At 40.2% G+C, this 20,258-nt stretch overlaps 2 protein-coding genes and 1 non-coding gene across 4 annotated transcripts; 2 read left to right on the top strand and 1 right to left on the bottom strand.

Annotated features, from left to right (window-relative positions):
- Window positions 1–341: 341 nt before the first annotated feature.
- Window positions 342–7,221, top strand: LOC145707505 (vimentin-like). The gene is made up of 9 exons (XM_081785041.1): window positions 342–494; window positions 1,688–1,831; window positions 2,596–2,834; window positions 4,028–4,184; window positions 4,961–5,122; window positions 5,167–5,333; window positions 6,099–6,288; window positions 6,914–7,003; window positions 7,049–7,221. Exons 1-9 carry the CDS (start codon window positions 450–452, stop codon window positions 7,061–7,063), a joined length of 1,209 nt encoding a protein of 402 aa, XP_081641167.1. The 5' UTR covers window positions 342–449; the 3' UTR covers window positions 7,064–7,221.
- A 1,740-nt stretch (window positions 7,222–8,961) lies between these two features.
- Window positions 8,962–20,089, bottom strand: LOC145708065 (uncharacterized). Of its 2 annotated transcripts, XM_081785682.1 has the most exons (7): window positions 14,723–14,857; window positions 13,623–13,834; window positions 13,049–13,174; window positions 12,173–12,456; window positions 11,407–11,695; window positions 9,543–10,969; window positions 8,962–9,353 (listed from the first exon to the last, which is right to left on the bottom strand). In XM_081785682.1, exons 2-6 carry the CDS (start codon window positions 13,779–13,781, stop codon window positions 10,397–10,399), a joined length of 1,431 nt encoding a protein of 476 aa, XP_081641808.1. In that variant the 5' UTR covers window positions 13,782–13,834; window positions 14,723–14,857; the 3' UTR covers window positions 8,962–9,353; window positions 9,543–10,396. The 2 variants fall into 2 exon arrangements, with proteins under 2 accessions (XP_081641808.1, XP_081641809.1); XM_081785683.1 differs by lacking the exons at window positions 8,962–9,353; window positions 9,543–10,969; window positions 11,407–11,695; window positions 12,173–12,456 and adding exons at window positions 14,907–15,220; window positions 19,891–20,089.
- TRNAV-CAC (transfer RNA valine (anticodon CAC)) lies at window positions 18,126–18,198 on the top strand. Its single transcript has one exon. It is a non-coding gene; the product is annotated as a tRNA-Val (tRNA).
- Window positions 20,090–20,258: the final 169 nt, after the last annotated feature.

Consider the following 20,258-nt stretch of genomic DNA (forward strand, 5'->3'; position numbering starts at 1 on the left):
TTTAGACAAAAAAATTTCGAGAGAAATTTCTAGTGTCTACTCCCTTAAATTTAAGCTCTTTTTAAATAGCCTAAATGATTATTTTTTCCGATATTTAAAATTTTGGCTCAAAAATTGAACATTCAAAAATAACTCATTTTCCTTTTGATTTTTGGAATCAAGGAAGAAAATGGGGTCGTAGGGGCGCTTTTTGGGGCAAGCGTGAGGCTGCGGGTTAAGACGTGCGAGGTAGGGTAAATAATTGGCAGATGATTAGAGTGGAACATTGAGAAAGAGGGACTCGTAAAAATCCCTTTTTGCGTTCTGACGTGGCCGCGGGCCGGGCCAGTCGCTGCGCTCGCCGCTCAGACCCTTTTCTGTCTTTTGCGAGAAAATCTTCTAGAGAAGGAAAAGCATCTCCTCGCCAAGTTTTGCCAGTCTCGTCCGAACCCCTCCCCGCCAACGCCGCCATGAGCAAGAAGGCGACCAGCAAAGCGTCCAAAATCGGTTCCAAAGTAGGTTTTATTCCAAATCGCCGGATTTTCCGCCAATTTAGCTCTCCGCTCTTGTTTTTTAGCGCTAAAATCGGAGCTAGAAATCGGTCGTTTTTAAATTAGCAACTTTTTCAACTTTTAAAACTGAAAGCGAAAATTTTAAATGGAAAAAGATGCCCGATTTGATCATCGTCAAGTATTTTGTCAGAAAGCGATTTGACCTTGCCGCGCTAGAAAGAGGAAAAAGAGAGAAGCCGGGGAAGGGATTACTCAAGGTACCCGACATTCCATCCCGGTCACGGATCCGGAGAGATATGACAGGGCGCCCCGCAGGAAGACGCGCCCCTAATCTCCCAATCGCAGAATAATAATATTTTTACATGCGCATATCCTCAATTTTCAAATCGTGGGCGACACTTTCTTTTCCAATTTCAGACCTTTCAAATCGGCTATTTTTACAGAATTAAGGGTCCCCCATTAAAAAGGGAGTCCCAAATAAAATTTATTAAGAAAAATCATCCCTCAACCTTTGACTCAAATTTTTAAGGCTCTCCCTATTGATATTTTCCTCGGTCCAAAAATATGGAGCGGGTTAACTTTTGGGTTAAAAATTAAAGAAAAATTTCGCTTCTTTAAGCCCAAAAGTTAACTGAATCCGTATTTTTGGGTCGAAAAATATCAATAGGGAGATCCTTAAGAATTTAAGCATAATGATAATTTTCTCTACCCAAAAAATGGATTGGGTTGATTTTGGGCTAAAAATTGAAGAAATTTTGAGTCAAAAATGTCGCCCTTCAGATTTTTAACCCAAAATTTAACCCAAGTCATATATTTTTGGGTCGAGGAAATTATCAATAGGGAGCGCCTCAAAAGTTAGAGTTTGAGGGATGACTTTTCATTTGTATTTTTAGAGAAGTTCTAGCACGTGTGTAAGCGCAGCCGGCATTTGATCGAGTTAAATAATTCGGCGCCGACCGGGTGGTTAAATAAAAGCGTCGTGGTTTGTCCCTTGCGGTGGCTTGCCAAATTGCTTGTCAGAATTCGCTATTCCGTAAACAGAGGAATAAAAACCCGCGCTGCTGATAACTTATCATCTCGGCAGGCGCTCATGCTGAGACGGAATCGATTAAAACAAGCAGAAAAGCACTCTTGCTTATCGCAACTTCCAAAAAGACTTGATTTTTATTACTGTAATACTAACTGTTTTGGTTCAGACATCTTATGACAGTGACTCTGGATCTCGCTACTCGCGGGATAACACAGCCGGCTACATTTCGGAAAAGGACCTCGCCGAACTCGCCGAAACACTCAGCCCCGAATTCAGACAAATGCGAAATGAAGAAAAAGAAGAACTCAAGGTAACAATCAAACACCATAAGAAGAGAAAAAACTGAAATATAAAATTAGTTAATTTGTTGGATTAGTTTGTAGAAATGAGTCAATAATATTAGTATTTAAATGATCCATGAAGTAAGGTTTATTCTATGAAAAAATACTCTCCGAACCCGATTTTATCGAAATCATCAATTTTGTAAAATAAATTGATCGAATTTCTTGACGGCGTATTTCTCGCTACTGCGATTCAATAACCATAATGAGAGCGCGCAGGGGAAAATAACTGATAAAAACGTTTCACTATGATTTTGAAAAATGATCACCAATATTCATGTTGTGTCTTGACCGAAAAATTGAGCACATTCAAAATACGATAAAAATTGACAGGGAAATAGATTTCGCTCCTGGCTGAGCTCGATAATCTGCGTAGAAAACCTGAGTCAGGATCTGAAGAAGTAAATTAAAAGCCGCGAAGCTTTACTGCTTCGTTTAAAAATCCGCTTCGTGGCTTTTCATTTTAGCTCTTTATAACCTGACTCAGGTTTTCTACACAAGTTGCCGAGTCCCGGCCCCTCGTGGTTAAATACAGACCATGTTGCGTCACCGGCTCCAGGAATAATGGGGAAAGAACATTGCTGGTAACTTCCGCCCATGTTAACATGGTTAATCGTTACCGCAGAGGGAGGGTCGTGACTTTTGACATGATTGTGCGGTTTGATTCGCCATTTTTCTTTGCTTCAGTAACTGCTGCTTTCGGGGCTTTGCCGGCGTAAATCTAAATCTTCAGGATTTGAATAATCGTTTCGCTACTTACATCGAGCGCGTGCGCTACTTGGAGCAGCAGAACAAGCTGCTCGACGCGCAACTGCGCCAGATCACCGTCAAGTACGACTCCAACTTGCCGGAAATCTACGTCAACGAGCTCAGACGACTTAGACAGATTACGGAAACGCTCAACAACGACAAAAGCTTATTGGAAGCGGAGCTAGAACGACTCAGATCTGATGTACTCGATCTCAGACAAGAGTAAGTTTTTACCCACTTGATACCCTTAAGAATTCATCGAAAACCTATCTTCAAGGTTAAAATATCCAATTTTATGATAGTGATACCCTTATTTTATTTCGCCAAAGAAAGTCGACTCTTTTAGCTTTCAAATAGGTAAATAAGGGTATCACTCTACTATTTTTTGCAGTAAATTTTTCTTAAATTTAGTACAAAAATAGAAGAGTGATACCCTTATTTTGTTTAACTATTTGAAAGCTAATAGAGTAAACTTTCTTTTGGCGAAATAAAATAAGGGTATCACTCTAGTATTAAAAATTATAGTATTATAAATTTCGCTTGAATTATGAGATTATTCATCCCTACTCCTTTAGCAAAATCCTCTAAAACCCTTATTTTTTCAACAAAAATCGATACTTTGAATAATTTCCATGGATTTCAAAGGACCAGGAATTTGTACAGCTGTGTCTTGACAGGTTAAATTTGACAAAGTTCAGGATTGATAATGGGCACTGCTGGTTTTAAATAAAATGTCACATCACGTGTCCCCTGACAGGACCCGCTTGCGGTGACATTTTGATCAAATTACTTGGAGTCTCAAAGTAGAGGCCAGGGAAACCCCCACACCGGCCCAATTTGATTTTTCCTTCTTTCTAAATTCAATTTTCATGAAAAAATTCACATTTCCGGCAAAAAAGAGCATGCTCTTTCGGGGAAGGGGTTATTGGATTACTGCTATTATTTATGGAAAAAACGTCTTAAATAATTGGCTCAAGAATGGAATTTGGGGTGGAAGTTTATTGTTCCTGGCTTGCTGGATTAAGGACCTCCTCAAATTAAGAGAGACCTAGTGTTTCAATGATTATCGGCTTGCGAGCTTTTTGGCTGCCAGACACTAACTTAAGGGGGTAGAACATAGATAACGAGAAGCGCAATTTATTGTCCGGACGATTTTATCCCAAAGTTAGCAGAATGATACCCTTATTATTTCAAGGATTTTTCTCCACTAAAATGCAGAAAAAACTGTTTATCGAGCCTTACCCCCTTAAAATTTCTATAAAAAATTTAAGTTTCGAACTTGCTTTTGTTCAAAAATTAACACACTGACACCCTTAATTTATTTCATCAAAATATAGCTTAATCCCTCGCCAAGATCCTTCCTTCTCAAAAACGTCTATTATCGAGCCGTACCCCCTTAAAAATTATCTTTTCAGACACAACTCGGCGGTGGGCGAGCGGGAAGAACTGGAACGGGAGTTGCGCAATCTGCGGGAAAACGTAGACGAGTGCACCTTAACCCGCGTCGATCTGGAGAGGAAGCTGCTCACCCTCCGCGAGGAACTAGAATTTGAAAATATGGTGCACCAGGAGGCAAGTAACCAAAAGTCGTACGCTTTTCCGTATTCCAAATATTCGCCTTATCGCGCTTTGTTCTGGAGTAATCGCGCTCTTTAAAAATCCGAAAAGGTGGAAAACAGGGAGGAAGCACTTTGTGCAAAAATTGTGACACAGCGGAAGAGAGCCAGATCTTATCGCCGCTCTCAAAGTATAAACCCACTTTCTTCCTCCTTCGCCAAAAATATAGCGCGTTTCTGTTGTCACAAAAGAGCCGCCTAACGTTGGAACATAATAATTAACTAATTAATCAAAATTAATTTATATACAACTCTCTGCTTGTTTTTGGGATGACAATATAAGTCGAAAAACGATTTCTAGCGCTTTACGATCAAAATTGTCAATCTGAATTAAGGGCTTCACCGTCATAAACTAGATTTTTGACTCAAAAGTCGACGAAGATTCTGAAAATCGAGAAGCCGCTTGCGACTTCGAGTCAAAAAACTGAAGCCGCGCGAAGCGCGGCTTTTGATTTTCAAAACTCGAAGCCGCAAGCGGCTTCTTGACTTTCAGAATCTTCGTCGACTTTTGAGTGAAAAATTTAGTTTAGGACGGTGAAGCCCTTAATTTAGGAGCTTTCTCAAAAAGGAATACTGGATGACTAAAAATTCGTTATGAAAATTTGCATGAACAAGCAAATTAGTAAAAAATCCAATGGATTATGCTTTTTGCATAATTATCAAACGCGTGGTTCTAGAAATAAGGGTCGAAAAGGGGGTTCATGGTTGTTTTTTCTATTTCTTTGTTTCTAGGTGGTGAACGAGCTGAAGGCGCAGTTGGTGACGGACCACGTGCGGGTGCAAGTGGACACTCATGGACCGGACATGTCCGAATTGCTGCGCGACATCAGATCGCAGTACGAAAGCGCCGCCAAAAAGAACAGAGAAGAAGCCGAAGCCTGGTACAACTCAAAGGTATTTCCCCGAATATCGCTTTTCTTTCTTACTTTTTGAATTAGCTCAACGACCTCAACAACCAAGTGTCCCGCGACGCCAATCGGCTCAAAGAGTCGCAGTCCGAACTCACCGAATATCGAAACAATCTTTCTTCACTCACTGCGCAGATCGAGGCGCTCAGAAGCAACAAGGACTACCTGGAGCGACAGTTGGCCGATGTCGAGGATAGGTCAGTTTCAGATATTTGTAAAAATCGACCAGACGATGGCGCTTTTCCGGGTTGTAAGCCACTCTGATTGGCTGTTGCAGAAAAAAGATTCAGAATCGAATCTGGGTTCGGCAACCTGTGTAGAAACCTGAGTCAGGGCTTAAAAAAATGGAGATGGTAGGTTTGGGGCTTTTTCTTGACCCTGACTCAGGTTTTTATACAGTTTGCCGAACCCAGTTTTGATTTTAAATTTTTTTCCGCAACAGCCAATCAGAGTGACTTAAACCCCGAAAAAAGCGCCATCGTCTGGTCGTACTTTCGGGTCAGTTTTGAATTGATTTAAGGGGGTAGACATCACTATCTTGCGTTTTGAAAAATCAGCGTTTTTCATCACTCTTTTATCTTTGCGCAAATCCTTAAAAACATGTTCTAAAAAGAAAGAAACGAGCAGCAGTAGGTGATTGAGGGGCTGAGCAAAAAAAAAACGCGACACTTTCTCGCCAAAATGAAAGGCGATCTTTTCTGTGGGCGATAAGACACGAAAAGCGTGAAATTTTAAAAATCACTTCTAATCTGCTCATCGCTTCAATCTCAAATCTTCGGCGCGCGAATCCGCAGATCGAAAGATGGAAAGACGCCGCAAATTATAGTTATTTCGCTGCTTCGATATTGAATTTCAAATACCAATTTCTCGAGAAAAAGAAAAACGTATTTTTGAGGCAATTTTTCATTCTCGTTTATCGCGCGTCACCGCTTTTCAATCGTTTTTTTTAATTATGATTTTAGATACCGCCGCGAGATCACTTCCTACCAAGAGCAGATCAGCAATATGACGAACGCGCTGGACAAGACGAAGACGGAAATGACGGAACGACTGCACGAGTACCAAGAGCTTTTGGCGGTCAAATTGGCGCTAGACTTCGAAATCAACATTCACCGAAAACTCCTCGAAGGCGAAGAATCCCGACTTGCCCATGTAAGTAACGAAAGATTTTGAATTTTAACAAAGTATATTTTCAAATGATTTAAAAAACAGATATTCTTACAGTAAGGTACGAGCAGATTTTTTCACCTTTCGACCGCGGTCAATTTCCACGTGACTTTTGTGCTTCTCATTTTATATTTTGGTGCATTTCCAATTTTCGAACTCTTATTTATTCGAAAACGGATCCAAAAGAGGGCGCTACGTTCGCTTGCTTCTCAGCGGGATATTGAGGGTAGATTCGTTATCAAGCTACTAATCAAGATTTAAAATTTTTCGTAGAAAAACGATTCTGTAATAAAAGAATTTTTCATTGTATTATTATTTATTCACAGTTATTTTTAGACGAATTCTTCTACTGATCGGTTCTAATGATTCGGTCTCATTTTATCGTACCAATAATTTTTCAATTCGGACATATCAAGCATTTTGAAAAATAAGAATTTGCTGAATCATTTTATCGTTTGATTTTTCATTTCTTTCTGTCTTCTATTTATTCACAATTCGTCCAGGTGATGGCGCTTTTTCAACGCTTTTCGCCATCTTGATTGGCTGTTAAATGCCCTATCTATCTACCGATCTACCTTGCCTTGTCTCTCTTTGCTAACAGCTGTTTTAGTCTTCCGACCGCGACGCTCACATGTCTGGCCCCGTTTCTATGCGATACTCGGAAGACCACGATTCGCGCTCTCGAATCTCCAGCTACTTAGTAAGTTCTCAACCCTTTCTTCAAAGTCTAACGCCTTTTTTTCAGTCACGTGATTACTAAAATTGCGCGAATCGAGACTCCGCTCTTCCGAATTTCCGAGACCCTGCATCAGTGAGACAGTACTAACTCCGACTGTATCAATCTGTTTTCCCTTTTTTGGACAACGACTGTGCCGTTCTGTACCTAACCTTATTCTGCCTCGAAAGCAGTCCAAAATCAACTAACCAAAAAACTGAGTGAAATTCCCTTTTTTTCACACTGCTACAGATTCATTCAACCCTATACTAAAATAAATAAACTTAAACTAAACACAAAACAACAACTAAACATTTCTGGCTTTTTTGAAAGGCTAAAAAGTGTCGATAATTTCGCAATCGCATATTTTTCGCACTAAATTCAAAGATTGCGTTAGATTTTCGCATTTTCTTGTTTTCGCATTTTTCGATATTTTTCGCACTTTTTCGTTTTTTTTTCGCATTTTTCGCTATTTTTCGCACTTTTTCGTTTTTTTTCGGATTTTCGCAATTTTTTATTATTTGTACTTTTCAAAATTTTGCTTCTTTCGAACTTTCGCTTTTCGAGAATTTTGCGAAAAATTCGCATTTCTTGTTTTCGCACTTTTCGCAATTCTGATCATTTTCCGCATTTTTTCAGTGCGAAAAATTCGAAAAATTCTATCTTCGTTCTTTGCAAGATTCGCTTTTCGAGAACTTTGCGAAAAATCGCCAAAATAAAAATTGGATAAAGATGATTATTTTTTTAAAGAAAAAGCCTTGAAGAAAAATTCTGCGTAGTTTCATTCATGACTTGTTTTGATTCCAAGGTGGTCTTAAAAAAGCTCCTTCTTTTCTTCTTCCCCTGGCGACGGTAGCTAAAGGTAGGCAGTGCAAAGACCACAGTAGTCTGGCTGAGTCGAAAAGACGACTTTGAGTTTCGATTCTGGCGGCGGCGGGAGCGGGAGCGGCGGTTTAGAAAGTAGCTTACGCTGTTTTTGTAAATCGGTAGCTTTCGCCCTGCGCTGATGGAATTCGCGCGACCGCACTAGAATGCTCTTACTGAAGAGGAGGAGCCAGGGCCAGCGTTCTTTCTTCGCTCACGTAATTGACCAACTCAATTTTGGCAAACCCTTTTTCGAGAAAAAAGACGAGATTTCTTCAGAAAAAAAATGAGTAGAAAACCTGAGTTACCCTGACTAAGGTTTTCTACACAGGTTGCCAAGCTCAGAGTATTTGAACTAGGCTCGACAACCTGTGCAAAAACCTGAGTCAGGGTTCAGAAAGACGGCTCGATTCTTAAATTAAACCTTTTTCAGGACCCTGACTCAGGTTTTCAACACAGGTTTCTGGGCTCCAACCAGACGGCGCTCAAGATCAAATCTCATCGTAATCCCTGTTATCCTTAATTAAACTCGCCCACCTTAACTTTTTTCTTTATCACTTTTGTTGACACGTCATTTTTCTTATCGCTAATGCTCACCTGCTGTTGCTGATGTGAATATACGTGTAAGAGAAAAATCACGGTTTTGAAAAATAGATTTTTCGAGGAAAAAAAAGAGAGAAAATGCTGTTTTTTTTTTTTCTTGAAATCGCATCGATTTCTCAAGCACTAGAATTATGCGTCTCGCTGCGAAATTCTTTCAAAATAAGACGACTGCAATTTTCAGAATTCTTAGCAAAACATACATTTCCGACGCAATAATCGCCAGAAACTTGAAAAAGAACAGAATTTAGCGAATAATAAAAAATTGCGAAAAAATTGAGAAAAATTGCGAAAAATTGCGAAAAAATTGCGAAAAAATTGCGAAAAAAATGCGAAAAATTGCGAAAAAAATGCGAAAAAATTGCGAAAAATTGCGAAAAAAATGCGTAAAATGCGAAAATGCGAAAACAAAAATCGCGAAATTTGAAAGTTGCCTAGATTTTCGTTTGCAAGAAAAGGAAGACACTCATTTTAGTTGGTTTTATCATGTACAGGTGCATCTTTATTCAGTTAAAAATCGCAGAGTTGATTGTATGTAAAAGTGTTCTTTGCATTTTTGAAATTGTTAGAAAGGCATCTTTTTTTTCATTTTTGGTGGTTCGGCGAAATTGGTTAAAACGAAAGGAAAGGAAAGTGGAAGAGAAGGGTCATCGTTTTTTGGTTGGTTTGAACTGCACGAGTTTTTGACTCTCATAAATAAATCAGGGCTTTTGATTGAAAACTGCACGTTTTGAAAATCATCTTTTTAAAAGAAGACGGCGACCTTGTTGCACGTGACCGACACTTTCGTCGAGTATTTCACTGGTTTTCCGTCGACGTCTTTGATCGTCTTTCGCACTGTCTTCAGTTCTTGGATTTGGCCGGGTCGGATCTAAAAATGGTTTATTGAAGGGATACCCTTAATTTTTTATTTTTTCAATTTTGAATTTGAAATTTTTCGAGCCAAAAATGATCAAAAATGTTTCGCTAATGCGAGAAAAAATTCCAGGCTTCTGATTCGCCCGAACTCTGTTTTGAGCATTTTGATTGGTCGAGAGATAATTTTTGAATTTTTCTTTACCTGGTCAATGTGTCCATAAAGCTCTGGATCGCCTTCATCCTTCAAGTTGATTTTGAGATCAGAAAGGTCGGAGTTGAGCAGATTGCTGTGCACCATCTTCGATCCGGGAGTCGAAAGGGAGGAAGACGAGGAAGACGCGCGCAGTTCGCGTTTCAAGTTGGCGCACTCGGCCGACTTCGCCGCCAAAGCCTCGTCCTTTTCTCGAATCATCTTTCGCAGAAGTCTGTCGAACGCAGATAAGAATAATGTCTTTTCGCGGAAGGACGCACTCGCGCGAAATAAATCGGATACTCTTGGCGCATTTTATCAAGCGCTTTTTTCAAGTGATCCAAGTGCGCCAAGCCATCGAAAAAAGCCGCACGCTATCTAATAAAATGATGCAGTTTCTACTCTAAAGACGTGGCTCATTACTAGACTACGGCGCTTTTTTAACCTTAGGCCGTCAAAAGGCCCAAAATTTGAAGCAAATGGTTTTGATTCAAATGGGGCTGGCGAACCTGTGTCAAAAAACCTGAGTCAGGACCCTGAGTCAGGCCCTGAGTAAAACCCTGAGTCAGGGTCCTGCGTTAGACCCTGAGTCAGGATCTTGAGTAAAACGCTGAGTCAGGATCCTGAGTCAGACCATTACTCAGGTTTTTAGACAGGTTGGCAAGCCCAGTTCGAATCAAAGCCGTTTGCTTCAAATTTTGAGCCTTCTGACGGCTTAGGGTTAAAAAATTAACAACCCCCTTTCGAAGATATTGAAAAAGGGGGTCCTTAAAATATCTTAGGTATGTAGAAATCGAAATGTTATCATTCCAGCGCGGCTGTCTTTTCTTTTCATTCGCGCCTTCCAAAAACCGCGTTTATTATTTTTATCCGATCCTAATGTCTTCACGTTTGTCCTCGAGCTGTCGACTGAGTCGTTCCGTCATTTCGTGTCCATTGCGAGTCGTTTTTCGCGACGAGTGAATTTCGCGAATGCGCAGCGGCGTCAAATATTTCGACGTGTCGAAGTCGGAGACGATTCGAATGTCGCTCATTGAGCGCGCGCTTTTCAGATTCGAGTCTTGCGCGATTCCCCCCAATTCGGGAATTTCCGAAATGCTCGTTTGAGTTTTCGAGCTGATCAGTCTTGGAGCGGCGGCGGCGGCGGCGGTGTTAACCTGGCAGCCTTGATCGCGCGTGGGGACACGTGCTCGGCCCGAACTTACCTGTGGCTTGACGTAGACCTTTTTGATCCTCTCGCCGCTGTCCTCGTCTTCCGAGAGCTCCTCCATGCTCCCCTGCGAGTCGTTGAAAGAGTGCACCAATCTGCGCGGAGAGCGAAGAGGCGTCGAACTCGCGCAAGGAGAGTTCGAAGACGAAAGCAGCGAGGAAAACGACTGCGAGCGCCATTCCAAGCCGCTCTGGTCCAAACTCATCATTGAGGAGCTTTGAAGCGAACGCTAAAGAGACTCGTTAGAGACGCACTAATTCGAGCGAAGGTTAAACAAAGCATGTGGAATGCTCAATTCTTAAGGCTCGGCAATCTGTGTAGAAAACCTGAGTCAGGGTCGCGAAAGCGCTGAATCTTGTTCTTTCAGTACCCTGACTCAGGTTTTCTACACAAGCTATTGGGCCGAGAGTATATTTGATCTACGCTCAGCAACCTGTGTAGAAACTCAGGCTTCTGAGAAAGATTCAATTTAAGAATTGAGCCGTCTTTCTGAACCCTGACTCAGGTTTTTGCACAGGGTGCCGAGCAGAGATCAAATATACTTTTGGCTCGGAAACTTGTGTAGAAAACCTGACTCAGGGCCTTGAAAGAACTCGTTCCAGCGTTTTCAGGACCCTGAGTCAGGTTTCTACACAGGTCTCCGATCCAAGCGGTTCCTTTACTTACTGTAAGCGATCGAAGGGACGAGCAATAGCCGCCATCTTCCGATTCGCAGTTGGATCCGCCGTCTTCTTGGCTGCTTCGCGACACCATTTGATTCTTGGAATGATTCTTTCGTCCACTGTAGCCGGAAAGCGAGTCGGAGGACTCACTCGAAAGGACGTTGGAGCTCTTCGAACTCTTGTGAAGCTTTTCTCGGCGCTTTCGGCGATCAGCTGCTTCGCGAAGACGAAGATTTTCTCGACGAAGATCATCGTACGCGGCGGTGCGTCGCTCGAGCTGCTTTTGAAGGAAACTAGAAAAGAGGGACACGTCAATTTAGCTATTTGCAGATTACATCGTACATGACGACGATATCAATTTTGCATTTTCACCGCGAAAGAATCAGAAAACAACATTTTTGGGCAATTTTTTCGCAAAAAGAAAGACTATTTGTTACACAACTTTTATTACAGTAAAATTATCCTGTGTCAAAAACCAGAATCAAGACCAAAATGACCTGAAATAAAAAGCCGCGTGATTATGATGATAATCTTCGCGAAGCCGCCTTGCGGCTTCGTTTTTAAAAAGCCGCTACGCGGCTTTTCTTTCAAGCTCTTCAGGACCCTGACTCATGTTTTCTACACAGGTTGCCGAGCCCAGTAATGATGATTGGATCAATTTTGGACTCAAACTTTCGATTTGAATATAAATTGTGTTGATGATTATACGTTGACATTAAAATGCGTTGTTGATGTTACACCCTTAATCAGATTAAAAATCGTTGACTTACGCAAATTTCTCTGCGGTATCGGCCTCCGAGTCGCAGTTCTTGGCCGTTTCTTGGATGAATTTGCCGAGCTCCAATTCGGTGGCTAAGGAGTAGTTTTCGGATTTGACGCTCTCGAGCTCTTCGTTCTCACTCTTGCTCTTTGCGAGGAGGGACTTGAGCTTCTCGAGCTCCGTCTTGATCTTTTCCAGCTCCGACTTTTGGCGCGAAGAGGTCTTTTGCTCTTCCGAGAGGCTGTTTTTCAGCATCTGAAGTTGCTCCGCACTGCGTTTTTCTTCGTCTTCAAGCTAAAACAACCCTCAAGAAAAGAAGAAAAGGGCAAAATGACACGAGTTTATGCTAATAACTGGATTTGGAGTCAAATGATAAGATAAAAAATGACACTTCTGAAACACAAGATCTCATATCGCCAGTTTTTATTATAATAAGATCTCTATTTCGAATCTCAAGAGAAAAAACTGTTCTTTTTAACCCTGGGCTAAGAAACCTGTGTAAAAACCTGAGTCAGGGTCGTGAAAAGATTGAATTCAAGAATTGAGCCGTCTTTCTGAATCCTGACTCAGGTTTTCACACAGGTTGCCGAGCTTTGATCAAATATACTCAGGGCTCGGCAACCTGTGTAGAAAACCTGAGTCAGGGTCTCGCAAAAGCTAAAAAATAAAGCCGCTTTCGCAAGACCCTGACTCAGGATTCCTTTTCTACAAAGGCCAAAAATTAAGGATTTTAAGCAATCTTAGGTCAAAATTGGCCATTTTTGGGACACGTGAGCAATGACCGGTTAAATCATTTGTTCCAAAAAGAAGTAAAGTGATTTTAATGGCGCCGAAGAGAAGATAGTTTAAAAAAGACAAAAGTAAGCAAGAGTGGCCGGATAATTACCTGAGACTGTAATCCGCTCGACTTGAGCTCGAGTTCTTTGATCTGAAGCTGCGTCTTAGCGTTCTCGGCTGTTAATTCCTCCAGAGCCGACTTCTTCACCGCCAGTTCTTCTTCTACCGACACCACCTAAGTTCCGAGAATAATTATCAAGCTTCGATTAATTCCAAAATTCCAAAAAGGAGGGAGAATCTAATTCATCTTTTTTCCTTAAAAACAGCCTAAAACTGGACTCAACCTGTGTTGAAACCTGAGTCAGGGTCCTGAGTCAGATAAAACAGCTTGAATAAAAAGCCGCGTTGCGGCTTAATTTTTAAAAGAAGCCGCAAAGCTACCATCTCAATCTATTCCTAAAATTCAAGCTCAGACCCTGAGTCAGGTTTCTACTCAGGTTGCCGAGGCCAGAAGGAAAGCCAAGTGATTATGGCATTACTGCAAAAGAGAGAATTATTGTGGAAACAAGCGGAGATTAGCAACTTTGTTTATTTGAATAATTTTTTAGAAATAAACGATCCGATAATAGCGGAACTGTTCTTTTTTCCATTTTGCTTGACCCAAAAACAAGAAATCTTTTTACCTTCTTGAGGAGCGAGTCGTATTCGTTGCGGAACCACTGGATTTGGGAGTTCATGTCCTCGACTTCCGCCGTTTTTCTTCTGTTCTGGCTTCTAAAAGGGCTTCTGCTCGCTTTTGGTTCTGTTCGGCCAGGTATAATAGTTCTCGCAGTTGGGCACATTCTTGCTCGAGGCGGGAAACTTGCTGCTGGAGCGAGTCTGTCGTTCGGTTTGTCTGAAAAAAGAAGGCAAATTTATAAAAGAATTAAGGAGGTAGCCGTCCAAATCGATTTTTTCTTATGAAAATAAGGGTGTCACTATGATAAGCTGAGGTTTGCAAAGCCCAACTACTCGTAGTAGTGTATATTTATATTTTGAAGCGGCGAGGCATCCAAAAAGCCGCCGTCGAAAATTAATTCAATTTCGACTCTCGATTTTGGAATTTTATTTCAAAACTGCAAAATCAAATCTGCGTAGAAACACGTTTGCCTAGCTGCGCTTGAAAAAAGTGAGCGGCGGCGTAATTCCCGTTTTGAAATCAAACTTTCACTTTTGCGCGACTTTCTCACGCCGCGCTGTTTTCGTAATTATCGAAAGGAAAAACTTTACTACAAACGATTAGGAAAAGAGAGAGAGAGGGCGAGAAAATCGAATTAACCTTGAATTGAGAAGGAATTTTAGGAGAAATTGTTTAGTAATTCTAGCTCCTGTTAGAGCGTTGTTTTCATTCTCACTTTTCTCAGAAAATTAACGGAATGACACCCTTATTTTTTAGCTGTAAATTAAAACATTAAGATTAAGGAAGCTCTAAAGTTTATTTTAGTTGGATAAATTAAGGGGGTTAGTGTGATAGATTGATGAGAAATGACTGTACAAAAGATCATGTTTTTCGCGGTCGACTCCCTTAATTTCGTTTTCCAAAGCAAACTACAGGGGTCAATATTTTTTATTAAAATTTTTCCTTTTAGATTATCATGAGAACACCCTTATTTTTCCGCCTGAAAACAAGCATTTCTTAATATTTCAAAACATTTGTTGGATAAAAAAAGGATGTCTCCAAGATAAATCAAGGAGAAAAAATTTCACTGAGATTTAATTGATACAAATGGGTTTGTGACTGTACCTTTGTCTGTTCTTCAAGCTCAACCACGAGTCTGTCGATATCCTGTTGCATTTCGGCTCTGATTTCTTCCGAGTCAACGCAGTGCTCGTCGATGAAACGCACGTGCGCCGCCACTTGTTTTTGGAGATTGATGATCTACGAAAGCGTCTAATTACAAAAAGCAGCTCCAAAAAGAGTCAATTACCTGGTTGTGGAGATCGTCGACCTCCGCGTGGTGGATCTCCTGCAGATCGGTCGTCTGCTTGATTCCGTTTTCGATGACTTTTTCGAGCATCGAAATTTGCTCCTCCAATTTGAGCCGCTCGAATTCGACCTTTTCTTTCTCAAAGGCGTGTTCGTTGTTGAACTGCTTCATCGCCTGCAGCAGCTCCGGGTAGCCCTGGATCGTTTCCATGATCTGTGATTGCAGCTCTTCGCAGTTGTCTACGTCCTCCATCGTTTCCAGCTGCGCCAGAAGGGATTGGATCTCATCTTCTGTCGGATCCTTCGGAAGACTTTCTGAACAAAAAGAGTTATTGAAACTTTGAGATCGAAAAAGAGACTTAAGGGTGTCAACAACGATTTTTGATCGATTTTTTCGATCTTTTTGGATCGTTGTTGACACCCTTAATTCTGGGCTCGAAAACCTGCGTAGGAAACCTGAGTCAGGATTTTTATTCAAGGTTTTACAAATCCTGACTCAGATTTTCTACACAGGTTTTCGAGCCCAGAATTAAGGGTGTCAACAACGATTTTTTGGATCGATTTTTTGAAATCGTTGTTGACACCCATAATTCTGGGCTCGAAATGTGACTCTGATCATGTGAATCATGTGAAGAGTCCTTAATTTCAGGAAATTAGATTCATTACGGTATTTCGGAAATATTTGCTAACTCGATCAATTGATCAAATTCGTCACTTCTCGGAAAAACGAAACGCGTTTACGTTTTTACGCAAACTAACTCAAAACTAAAAACTCGATAATCCGAGTACTACCTTCTCGTAACCGTGTTTTCAGTGAAAACGGGCCCGGCAATTTTTGAAAAAACGAAAAACGGCAGCTTTCATCTCCCCGAGTTTTAACTAAACATGCGGCTGATGAGTTAAGGGGACCTGGATTCTTTTCTGTTGATTATTTTCGTCCCTTTTTTCGGATCTTTTTATTACAAGAATATTCTGTTCTTCCTGTCTAGAAAACCTGAGTCAGGCTCTAAAGAGCCAAAATTAAAAGCCGCTAGTAATTAATTATAGATTTAAGGGTGTCAACATCGATTTTATCGGATTTCATCAGGTATATTGCGGCTTCATTTTAGCTCTTTAGAACCTGACTCAGGTTTTCTACACAGGTTCCCGAGCCGAGCTTTCTGTCCATAATAAATTAAGGGTTTATCTATACTAATTCTGGATAATTATCTCCGTTATTCTGGATGAAAATCGAATTGCTTTGTAAAAGAGTGAATTTGGTATGAAAATTGATCTATCAAAGAGGAAGTTTATATTCACAAAAACACGGAAATGGACAGAAATGGGCCTGTTTTGTATGGGAAAATATTTGCAAAAGTTTTTTCTTACTTCCTAAAATTTATAATTATAATTATGATTATGATTGTTCTGGCTCTTAATTCTCACGTTCTGGATTTATCTTTTACGTTGAAATCCTAACTGTTTCATAATATTACCAAGTTACCTTTCGCAAGGTTTGGATTTGCTTGTTTTAGAAACAATCTTTGCTCTCTCTTTTTCTCTTTTTCAATAGAAAATAGGAGTTATGCAGAGCTGGCAAAATCTGCGCGGCCGCATTGACCCGTGATATTCATGCTCTGGTCGCTAATAATCGAAAAACAATGTTCCAAAATCTGAATTCCTCGTTTTTTCTCAACTCTCAGCTTAACATAGTGACACCCTTATTTTCAAAAGAAAAATCGAGAAGCCGCTTGCTGCTTCGAGTTCACAAATAAAAGGCCGCGCTTCGCGCGGCTTCGATTTTATGAGCTCGAAGACGCAAGCGGCTTCTCGATTTTTCTTTGAAAATACGGGTGTCACTATGTTAAGTTTCGGAGAAAAGGATGAATTAAATTCAATTTTGGAAGGCTTGTTGCAATTTCGCAGCGACGGTGCTTGACCTGGCATTTGACTTTTGCGCAAATTTTTCATAAAATTTTGCGGCACGTCGATACGCTGAGATTAGCCAGCTCCGGACGGATTAGCGTTGGGCTTAATAAGTTCAGAGACTTTAAGACTCTTGTTATGGGCTTTGCGAATTAAGTTGCTTTCTCGCATTCTCACGTTGTTTCTAAAAAAAGGGCGCAAAATTTGATTGAAATTTTCGCGAAAACCTATGTTTCAACCTGTGTTACTTCTAGAAAAGCCTGAGTCAGGATTTGGGAAAAGCTCTTTCTGACCCTGACTCAGGTTTTCCACACAGGTTGCCGAGCCTTTTCTCAACACTGAACTTGACATAGTGACATACTTATTTTCAAAAGAAAAAGTCGAGAAGCCGCTTGCGGCTTCGAGCCAAAAATCGAAGCTGCGCGCGGCTTTTATATTTCAGAACTCGAAGCCGCAATCGGCTTCTCGATTTTTTCTTTTGAAAATAAGGGTGTCACTATGTTAAGTCTAGGAGAAAAGTCTGACTAAAAATCCAATTCAAGGTCGTCTACCCCCTTAAATTCGAACGACTGGACGCGCAACATGTATATTATGAGGGCGGAAGATCGAAGCCAGGAGTGAGAAAGTTGTAACAAGCATTTTGAAGCATGTTTTACGGCTTTTTAGCAGCAACAGTAATTAGCAGCGCTTTTAGCGAGAAATATAATTTTTTAATCAAAGTTTTGGTGGTGCCCGGACGCGCAATTTACGGCTCAATCGGACCCGCGAATCAGGGCATAAACAAGAAACGAGAAGTTGAGTCAGGACTTATGAAGAGAGAAAGAGGGGTGGGGAAAAACGTGAGCAGGGTACTGTATTGTATACTGATGAAATTACAATTAGAGCACGTGAAAAAAGCGAGAAAGCGAGGTAGAAATTTCGACTTTGCAACTTTTCTGGTGCTTTTTGAGAGACCCATATTTTAGATGATTTCAAACATCGCCCAAAATAAAGATCTATCAATAAAACAAAGAACTATATCCAAGCAGACACCCTTAATCAAGGTAGAAAATCGTAATTTCACAGATTTTGATGCGTTATTCTAGTGATACCCTTATTCTAAATTGCTCGAATTATGGCTCAAAATAAGGACCAATCATCGACGTTTTCAAAAAACGATATCTGAGGGTATACCCTTAATCCAGGAGGAAAATCGTAACAGAAAAACTAACTCTGATGCTCCGATTTTCGACCAAAATCAATTCGAGAAAGAGTGCTACTGTATGATGCTGTACGATTACGATTTAAACGAGCACAAGTGAGGGAGTCGGGCACAGTTCCTGTAGTGTAGTGGTTATCACGCTCGCTTCACACGCGAGAGGTCTCCGGTTCGAACCCGGACAGGAACATGCTTTTTGAATTTTTGACTTTTGCTCTTTGCCGAGAAGCGCCACCAAGTGTTTCGAGACATTTGATTGGCTGAGAGACAAAAGTCGATCTTCGTCGTTATGTGAGCTTGTGAAATAAGGGTACCACGTTGATAAATACAGAGTCTCTTTCAAAATCCTGTTTAACAAGGTCTACACCCTTAAATTTTCTAGTAGCTAAAAAGCTGCGGAAATTCTAAATTCTAGCGCTAGAATTAATTTGATTTTGGAGTTATTTTTTGTTGGAACGTTCGTTTTTTCGAAACTCGAAAAAGTAAGTGTAAGGTTGAGGACGAAACACTTATTCGTTATTTGACTGAGCGCTGTTCTATTGAATTTCAAGCTCTAAAAGCGTTGTTTCATCACTTCTTTCCTCCCAGTCTGGTCTCAGCAACCTGCGTGAAAAACCTGACTCAGGGTATTTGATAATAGATTGAACTGATAATCTGTTGAAAAATGAGAAAATTTAAGGTTGTAGACCTCGTTAACCAGGATTTTAGAAAAACCTGCATTTATCAACGTGATACCCTTATTTCAAAAGCGAGATTCAAGAAAAAGCATTGAAACTTCACTTTGACCAGCTGAAATAAGGGTGGCACCGCGATAAATTCAAGAAAAAATTCAGCCAAAATCCTAGTTAACGAGGTCTACATCCTTAATATACATTTTCTCAAAAAAAACGTGAAGACAATTTTTTTAATCACTTATTTTTGATCGCTATTAGAATAAGGGTATCACGTTGCTAAATTTCGAAAAAAACATTCTGCGCGTAGAAATTAAAATTTATGACGTAAAAATCCAGAAAAAACGTGCTTGGTATTATTTTCGATAGCAGCCAATTTTAAATTATTTCCAAAACTGAGACAATCTCTAATTCAATCGCTATTTTCAAAACATGGAAACAGAGAACGTGTAAAACGAAAACTCTCAAAAAAGAAACAGTTCTTTTTCAATTAAAAAATAAACTTCCTTTTTCCCGTTTTAAAATTGCTAATGAGCGTTTAATTTAATTCCGCCTGATTATCCTGATCTCCCCATCTTTAATTTGACGTGCTGGCGAAAAGCCAGATTTCAAGCCTTGATTTTTTAGTTTAAAAAATATTTTCAGCAATTCAAAAGAAAAAAATGAATTAGAAAATTATTTATTTTTCCCAAAACAAAGATTTAAATAAATTAAAATTCCGCATTTTTTATTGCAAAAAAATGACTAATTACTGATTCAACTCGACTTAGGAAAGGGATGATTAAGGGGGTCTACTCACAAAAAAAGGGTTTTCTAAAATCTTCTTAATTCGGTTTATCTACCCTCTCGCCCAGCAAAGGGCACAAATTCTAGCGCAAAGGTCATGATCGAAATAAACGGCAAGGAAAAATCACAAGGAAAAATTAAGGAGTAGACATCGTTAATCAGGATTTTCTCTCTTGGTATTTTTCTTGCTAATTTTAAGTCGTGAAACCCTTATTTTTTCTGATTAAAATAAATGTGAGGCACTTATTTTATTCGAGAAAGAAAAAAATTATCGGGGTCTACTCCCTTTATTTAAAATTGGAGATCAGGGGACTTTTCCAGTAAATTATTAATAATTTTATTTTCTGATAAAAGTATGATTACACAAAAAATTTTAAATATATTCATACAGTTATTTAACAGTTTTAAAAGGTTAATTACTGTACCTAAAAGATCTGCCATGATTTAAAATTCAATTCAGCTTTCTTTTTTCTTCGAATTCAAGTTTTCTTTTCAAATTTCTTTTCTCGTAAAAATCTTCGTTTTTTAGCTCTTTCTTCCTTTTCAGATTTCGTATTTTTCAACTTTGCTCTCTAGAATTATGTTTTTTCAGCGAAGGATTCCGAGTCTCTTGTGTGCTGGGGCAGCTTGCATCGATGGTACAAGCTGGTTCCTCGTGGTAGCCAATAACCGCGCGGTTCCACGCGTGGGCGGAGTACTCGCAACCTCTTTCCCTGATCAGCACTCGCGAAAAGCGCCTCGCGAGCGCCACCTGAGCGGGCAGAGCGCGCCCCTCCATCGCCACCTGCCGCCC

The sequence above is a fragment of the Oikopleura dioica genome, chromosome XSR (genome assembly GCF_907165135.1).
Source record: "Oikopleura dioica chromosome XSR, OKI2018_I68_1.0, whole genome shotgun sequence".
Classification (NCBI taxonomy): domain Eukaryota; kingdom Metazoa; phylum Chordata; class Appendicularia; order Copelata; family Oikopleuridae; genus Oikopleura; species Oikopleura dioica.